At 42.7% G+C, this 8,591-nt stretch overlaps 1 protein-coding gene across 1 annotated transcript in view; it reads left to right on the forward strand.

Moving 5' to 3' along the window:
- The window catches only part of LOC307021152 (fetuin-B-like), a 12,317-nt gene extending 3,786 nt beyond the window's left edge, over positions 1–8,531 (forward strand). Inside the window, exons 2-7 of the mRNA XM_079652983.1 lie at positions 3,331–3,441; positions 3,561–3,642; positions 3,976–4,145; positions 4,656–4,769; positions 7,459–7,536; positions 7,890–8,531. Of these exons, the coding sequence (XP_079509109.1) occupies positions 3,331–3,441; positions 3,561–3,642; positions 3,976–4,145; positions 4,656–4,769; positions 7,459–7,536; positions 7,890–8,405 (1,071 nt within the window). The 3' untranslated portion in view covers positions 8,406–8,531. The remainder of the gene's footprint in view (positions 1–3,330; positions 3,442–3,560; positions 3,643–3,975; positions 4,146–4,655; positions 4,770–7,458; positions 7,537–7,889) is intronic.
- Positions 8,532–8,591: the final 60 nt, after the last annotated feature.

Genomic DNA, 8,591 nt, shown 5'->3' on the forward strand with positions numbered 1-8,591 from the left:
CCATTCTACGGCCAACAGAGAAGCCTGTTCCCAGCACCTTTGCCTCTAGACTACCAGCACCAACACCAATACCGGTGTCTACTGACAGACCGACTGTAGCTTTCAAAGGACCAGCGGAGGCTGAAGCACTGCCCAGTCCTGCTCTGGCAAAGGCTGAAGCACTGAGAGACCCTGCAGAGGATCTTGCTTCGGCACTGGCATTGGGCCCTTTGGCCTCAGCTTCAAAAATGCTCCATTCAGCTCGTGCATGACCCACTCCTGCAGATGCTGTGGCTCCGGCCTTGGGGATACGTTTACCAGGTTTATTCTCAAGTCCAACTGCATACGTGTCGGTATCTGCATAGGTACCTTTAGCAGAGGCTTTGCCAGGCCGGTCAAACGTGTCGATCATGTTCGCTATTCCTGATGGATCATAGGAAACATGAACAAAGAGACATGCATTTAATCGTTATGTTATATAGACGAAACACATATTCAAATATAAGTTCAGATGCTCTTTATGCTCTCAGCGTTACCACATTTACAATATTAACACGTCACAGCTTTTTGCAGTAAAAACTACATCTGACTGAGAACTATTGAAAAAGAGTGATTAGTTATTTACGTATTAAGGCAAGTACATCTTTCAAACTCCACAAAGTCACATGACATTTTTTTTAATATTTCAAAATCTCCAGATTAATAGAATTAATTAATTGTACAGGACTGTCTCAGAAAATTAGAATATTGTGATAAAGTTCTTTATTTTCTGTAATGCAATTAAAAAAACAAAAATGTCATACATTCTGGATTCATTACAAATCAACTGAAATATTGCAAGCCTTTTATTATTTTAATATTGCTGATTATGGCATACAGCTTAAGAAAACTCAAATATCCTATCTCTAAATATTAGAATATCATGAAAAAGTATACTAGTAGGGTGTTCAACGAATCACTTGAATCGTCTAATTAACTCGAAACACCTGCAAGGGTTTCCTGAGCCTTGAAAAACACTCAGCTTGGTTCAGTAAACTAAATCACAAGTATGGGGAAGACTGCTGATCTGACTGCTGTCCAGAGGACCGTCATTGACACCCTCCATCAGGAGGGTAAGACACAAAAAGAAATTTCTCAAAGAGCAAACTGTTCACAGAGTGCAGTTTCAAAGCACATCCACAAAAAGTCTGTTGGAAGGGGGAAATGTGGCAGGAAACGCTGCACAACCAAGAGAGATGTCCGCAGCCTTAACAGCATTGTGAAGAAGAGTCGCTTCCAGAATTTGGGGGAGCTTCAAAGACAGTGGACTGAAGCTGGAGTCCAGGTATCAAAAGTCACTGTTCACAGACGTGTCCGGGAAATGGGCTACAATAGCCGTATTCCCATGGTCAAGCCACTTCTGAACTCAAGACAACGGAAGAGGCGTCTGACTTGGGCTAAGGAAAAGAAGCACTGGACAGTTGCACAGTGGTCCAAAGTCCTCTTTTCAGACGAAAGCAAGTTTTGTATTTCATTTGGAAGTCAAGGCGCCAGAGTCTGGAGAAAGGCTGGAGAGGAGCAAAATCCAAGTTGCTTGAAATCCAGTGTGAAGTTCCCACAGTCAGCGATGGTTTGGGGAGCCATGTCAGCTGCTGGTGTTGGTCCACTGTGTTTCATCAAGCCCAGAGTAAATGCAGCTGTGTACCAAGAGATTTTAGAGCACTACATGCTTCCGTCTGCTGAAAAGCTCTATGGAGATGAGGAATTCATTTTCCAGCATGATCTGGCACCTGCCCACAGTGCCAAAACCACCAGTAACTGGTGTACTGACCATGGCATTACTGTCCTCGATTGGCCTGCAAATTCCCCTGACCTGAACCCCATAGAGAATATGTGGGGTATTGTGAAGAAGAAGCTGAAAGGCCGCTATTGAAGCATCCTGGGCATCCATAACACCTCAGCAATGCCACAGGCTGATTGCCTCCATGCCACGCCGCATTGATGCAGTAATCCGTGCAAAAGGATTCCCAACCAAGTACTGAGTGCATTAATGGACATTTTCAAATGTTTGATTGTGTTTTGCTGTTATAAATCTTTTTTTTTTACTTGGTCTGAGGAACTATTCTAATTTTTTGAGATAGGATTTTTGAGTTTTCTTAAGCTGTATGCCATAATCAGCAATATTAAAATAATAAAAGGCTTGCAATATTTCAGTTGATTTGTAATGAATCCAGAATGTATGACATTTTTGTTTTTTTAATTGCATTACAGAAAATAAAGAACTTTATCACAATATTCTAATTTTCTGAGACAGTCCTGTATATGTATTAAAGGGGACCAATCATGCAAAATGCACTTTTTGATGTCTTTTATACATACACATGTTCCCCCAGTTTCACAAAGTGTCAGAAAACAAAACCCTCTCTTTTCCTCCGAACCCAAATCTCTAAAAACGGGGGTACAACGGAACTGAGACAGATTTGCGCCGATATGACGTAATATCGGAAATGCGGACCCCCGGCTCTATTAGAAACGTTGCTGTATCAGAAACAATGCCTGACTGTTTTGGACGTAATATGGTCTTTGTTTGCATTAGAAAGCATCGCGAACACTCAGAGCTAACCTGTACTGGAGAGAGCATGTGTAAAAAAGCAGGAAATAAAGAAGGGAACTCACCTTGTGGTAAACCCGGAAGAGAAAAAGCATTTGAGCTCCATACTGTTTCAGAAATAATCCTTGATGTGGTTTGGAACATGATATGGCATTTAATCACGGCAGCATTAAGCTGAGTATCTTGTAGAATTCTGAGCAGGCACAAGCTCCCCCCTTCTTTCTTTTTTAAAACTAAGGACCCAGAATCAGCCATTCTCTTACAGGGCTTAAATAGAGGGATATGAGGGTTTTCTAAAATGCATGATCCGTTTGGTATTTTGAAAAAAACACATCATAGACACGTTTTTTTAATATATCTGAGAACCATAATATATGCCTATAAATAGCATAATAGGAGACCTTTAAGACATTAAAAGGTGCATTTTGCATAATAGGGGACCTTTAATTGATGCCCACAGAAACTATTTCTAAAATGCCTTTTCTATTGTGATCGAATAAATTCATTTAATAAATGGAAGACACACAAATCTAATATATATTAATGTTTTAAATGCTAAAACAAAATATGTCTTTAAGTTAACTGTGACTGAGTAAATGTAGTGAGATATTATATATATTATTAACTTCATGTATTTGAAGCAAATGTACTTGCAGGTTTCTTGGGGTTCTGAGTTTTTATCTTTGCTCTTTGTAGGTCTCTTTGGAAAAAAGTATAATCTAAATGAAAATTAAATGTGACTTACACTCTGGTGTTTGCAGGTCGATGACGGCTGTGAAATTGAGCTGCAGTTGGACCTTATGGAGACAACGTGCCACAACATCAACCCGAAGCACTTTGAGGACTGTATGATCCGCGGAGAGACTCAACGGGTAAGTGTTGGATCAGTTACTCTTTAACCAAATTGTGTCACGTTCATGTACAGCCAGATTGACGCATGATTATTGGTTATGTGAGGTCTCGACAGAACAAGCTCTGTTTTCCTCTGTAGGCGGTGATGGCTAACTGCTCCGTGAGGATTCATGTGACAAATGACGCCAAAGTCAGAAATTATCATTGTGACACGCGACAAGGTGGGTCTCATATTCAACACGCCTGATACACAACAGAACATTGATAATGGACAATCTGCCAAAAACATTTAGATTGTTTTGGGCGGGGTGAGCAAGGAGTATGACATGTACCAAAGGACCACTGCAACCACTTGGCTAAGAAGGTGCTATTAATGTCTATATATCTCTACATTACTACTACCATATAATTAGGTTTGGGGAAACTATTCGTTATGACAAATAAATAATGGTGTGTGTGTGTGTGTGTGTGTGTGTGTGTGTGTGTGTGTGTGTGTGTGTGTGTGTGTGTGTGTGTGTGTGTGTGTGTGTGTGTTTGTGTGTGTGTGTGTGTAGTGAAAACAGACAGTGAGATGGTGAGCCTCTGTCCTGACTGCCCCAATCTGATCTCACTTCATGACCCTGAGGGTATGAAGTCTGTAAAAGAAGCTGTGCAGAGAGTCAACGAGAACACCACCAACCAGAACTACTTCATCCTGAAGGACGTGGGTCGGATTAAAATTGGGGTAAAGAACCTACACACACACACACACACTCAAATGTGCAGGAGGCCTTACAGTTTCCTCTTTTTTGTGATTATTACAGGTCAACTATTTCAGCATGTCCATATTAAGGAAGTTATGTCTCTAAGTCTGGCAGTGGCTCAGTCAGTAGGGGCTTGGACTGGGAACTGTATAGTCACTGGTTTATGTCCCCGACCAGACCTAAAATATGGAGTGTGGACTGGTACTTGGAGAGTTCCCAGTTCACCCCCTGCCCTGCTGGGAGCAATGGGAGTGGGCCCCACTCCCATTGCTCCCCGGGCGCTGTACAATAGCTGCCCGCTGCTCCTAGTACTAGACTCCTGGTACTAGGATGGGTTAAAAGCCGAGAACACATTTCACTGTGTGTGCTGTGTGCTCTGCATGTGTGACCATTAAAGAGGGTTTCATCCCTCCCAATATTATATTATTAATGTATGATTACCTTAAAGTGTTTATTGTAGCCTCATGCAGTGCTATGTCCTCCTCTCTCAGTGGATGATGACCGGGATGAACTACTGGGCTGAGATAGCCCTTGTGGAGTCCCATTGCCCAATGGGATCCAGAATCCTTCCTGAGGCATGCAAACCCCTCTGCCCTGATCGAGCTGTAAGTACAATTCGTACGAATAGAAGACACACTTTGACAGTAATCAATGAATTTGCAAGAAATGTCATTGGACCAAAGTTGTGTCGTCTGACCAACATTATTATTATTATATCATGTGACCAATTGTGTCATGTTACCTGTGTCATGTTACCGATGTCTTGTAATGTCATGAAATGTTGCAGGCTTTCCGACGTGATCAACTTTATATCATGTGATTGACTATGTATGCCATCGCCACGGTCCTTCACACAGCTGTGAGCCACTTAGAAGGCCCAGGCAACTATATAAGGATGCTGTTTGTCGATTTTAGCTCAGCTTTTAACACCATCATACCTGACATACTAGTGGAAAAACTGTCAGGCCTAGGTTTCCCCTCCATCTTATGCGCCTTGATTAATAATTTCCTTACAGACCATCCTCAGACAGTGAAAATAGGCCCTTATTGCTCCTCCACCCGCACCCTCAGCACTGGCTCCCCGCAGGGCTGCGTGCTGAGCCCTCTCTACACTCTCTACACACACGACTGCTCTCCCATTCACCCCTCCAACTCCATTATCAAATTTGCAGATGACACCACTGTTGTCGGCCAAATATATAAGGGAGACGACGAGTCGGCATACAGGGACGAGATCTTGAAGCTGTCTGTGTGCTGTTCAGCAAACAATCTGTATCTGAACACAAGCAAAACAAAATAAATCATCATAGACTTCAGAAAGCACCGTCCAGAACACGCCCCCCTTCACCTAAATGGAGAGAGAGTGGAGAGGGTCTCCACCTTTAAGATCCTGGGGGTTCACATTTCGGAGAGCCTCAGCTGGACAGCACACACCACTGCAGCAGTTAAGAAGGCCCAGCGACTACACTTCCTGAGGGTGCTTCGGAGAAACCGACTGAACAAGAAGCTGCTGGTGTCCTTCTACCGGGCGACCATCGAGAGCGTGCTGTCATACTCCATCTCGGGGTGGTATGCAGGATGCTCAGCTGCGGACAAGAAAGCCTTGCAGAGAGTGATCAGGATGGCAGAGAAAACCATCGGCTGCCCCCTGCCCTCTCTGGAACACATCTCCACCTCCCGCTGCCTCAGCAGCAGTGTTAATTTCGTCAACAAAAACTATGACGAAAAATGTTCGTCAACGACCTTTTTTACATGACTAAGACGAGACGATGACGAGCTAAAAATAGATTCTTGATAACGAAAACTATGACGAAATGTATATTTAGTTTTCGTTGACGAGACGAGACGGGATTAAGGTATTAATGGTGGACTATCGGAGATTCAAAATGCAGCATATTTTCCCCCAAATGTCCATCTTGTCTGTCAAAATGCATCTTACGTTTCTAACTTGCAATATCATTATTTCCGCTATCTTCACTCCAGAAGAGCGATCTCCCTGTGTCTCTCTGTGTGCGGGGGGCGGGGCCTAACAGACATGCTGCAGCGGACACAAACGTCTGCCGGGGACGGAGCGTTCAGAGTATAGACACACATTTTGACAAAAATGTAATTTTTCATCGACTAAAAGTTGACTAACACGTTTTGAGTTTTCGTCAACTAAAACTAGATTGAAACTACGAAGGATAGGAATGACTAAAATGTGACTAAAACTAATAACCATTTCCATCTAAAGACTAAGACTAAATCAAAAACAGCTGCCAAAATTAACACTGCTCAGCAGAGCTAACAAAATAATAAAGGACAGCTCTCACCCAGGTCACAGACTGTTCTCTCTCCTGCCTTCTGGGAGGAGATACAGGAGCGTCAAGTCACGGACAAACAGACTCAAAAACTATTTCTACCCCTGGGCCGTCAGGCTGCTCAACCACCACAAATAATGCAATAACCGTAACCATTCTCACACATACACACACTTTTAATGCACTTTATATACTATCTTTATATCAATATTTGTAACTATTTATTCCCCCGTATGATTGTATGTTGTCTGTCCTAATGCCGTGTTTTTTAGTGTTATGTATTTGTTTGTATTTTTTGCACACCGGGACAGAGTTGCACTCTGAATCTCGTTATACTCTGTGTATAATGACAATAAAAGGCTTTAACTTCACTTTAACTATGTCATGTTACCTTTCGACTTAACGTCATGTTACTGACTTTATGTCATTTGACCAACTTTATTTCATGTGATTTACTTACTGTCATGTTATCGACTTTATGTTATGTGACAATCATTATGTAATTGTAACAACATTATTTCATGTGATTGCAGCTTTGCCATGTGATATGTTATGTCGCATGACTAACATTATGTCATATCATCGCAGCTATGTAATGCGACAGACTTAATAAATGTTACAGACTTTATAAATGTTACCAACTTTGTTATTTGACCCACTTTGTCATGTGATAGCAGGTATGTAATTTGCCCAACTTTATGCTACGGAACATGTGATACATTTTATGTCATTACCGACATTATTTAATGTGATCACATTTATATTGTGACTGACATTATGTAATGTCATTTGAATGATGTGACAGAAATTGTGACCTGTGGCTGACTTTATGTCATGTGACCATCACTATGTAATGTTACCAACGTTTTGTTGTGTGACCGATATGATGTCATGTGCCAAACAGGGCCTGGTGGCATGGCAGTATAAGCTTTCTTCACTGTTGCTCAATGAGATTCCTCTTCTCTAATTGTCTCTCTCTCTTTTCTCTTTGAAGCGTCATGCTCTCTGCCATTCATCTTACTCCAAATCCAAGGGACTCATGTCTGTTGAGTGCGATTACTACCCTCCAATGGTGAGTGCGCATTTTACTCACCTTGATATCCATTTGATTCTATTATTGATCAATTGTGTAGCCAAATAATATCTGTGCAGAGACCAGTACTCGGATCCTTTACTTAAAAAGAAAATACTACCTTTCCAGAAATACTCCATCACAAGTACAGAAATATCTTTAGCAAATTATACTTATAGAATAAAAAAATGTAATAAATGGAGAGGATAAAACATTTGCCTCTGAAATATTATGGGGTAAAATAAAATCTAAATCAAGATAATCAAGTCAAGTACACTTCACACATACAGTAAGTATACTTAGTTACTGTCATGAAATTCACTTACACTCTCTGTTGGGTCTGCTCTTAACAGAACTCTACTGCCCTCGGCGATGGTGAGCGGGAGCCCATATGTAGACACCATGGTGGTCGTGGCCCTCCTGACCATGATGGTCCTGGTGGTCGAGGCCCTCCTGACCATGATGGTCCTCGTGGTCGCGGCCCTCCTGACAGTGATGGTCCTCGTGGTCGTGGCCCTCCTGACCATGATGGTCCTCGTGGTCGTGGCCCTCCTGACCATGATGGTCGTGGACCTCCTGACCGTGATGGTCCTGGTGGCCGCGGCCCTCCTGACCATCATGGTCATGGTGGTCGTGGCCCTCCTGACTATCATGGTCATGGTGGTCGTGGCCATCCTCCCCCTGCTGATGGTAATGGTGGCCCTCCTCCCCCTGCTGATGGTGGCCCTCCTGACCAAGAAAGGCAGCGTCATAGGCCCCCATTCCACCGCCTCCACTGCCATGGATCGGACGCAGCAATCCACCCCATTTGCCCCTGGCCCCGTCCTGAGCCCCGCGGCCCCCGCCTAAACCCAATAGAAGAGGCCTGAGATACAGACAAGGAAAACATGTGTTACTGACTTCAAGACTTGTACAACAGTCTGTAATGTAATATGTGGAAAATGTGTCTTTAAACATATTAAAAAATAATGTCCAATAAACAATCATTGTTTCAATCATAGGGTGCAGCTTCTTCTTTAATTGACCTGCCTGAGCAGCAGTTTGGATTTTTATCA

The sequence above is a fragment of the Notothenia rossii genome (genome assembly GCF_949606895.1).
Source record: "Notothenia rossii genome assembly, chromosome: 1".
Taxonomy (NCBI): domain Eukaryota; kingdom Metazoa; phylum Chordata; class Actinopteri; order Perciformes; family Nototheniidae; genus Notothenia; species Notothenia rossii.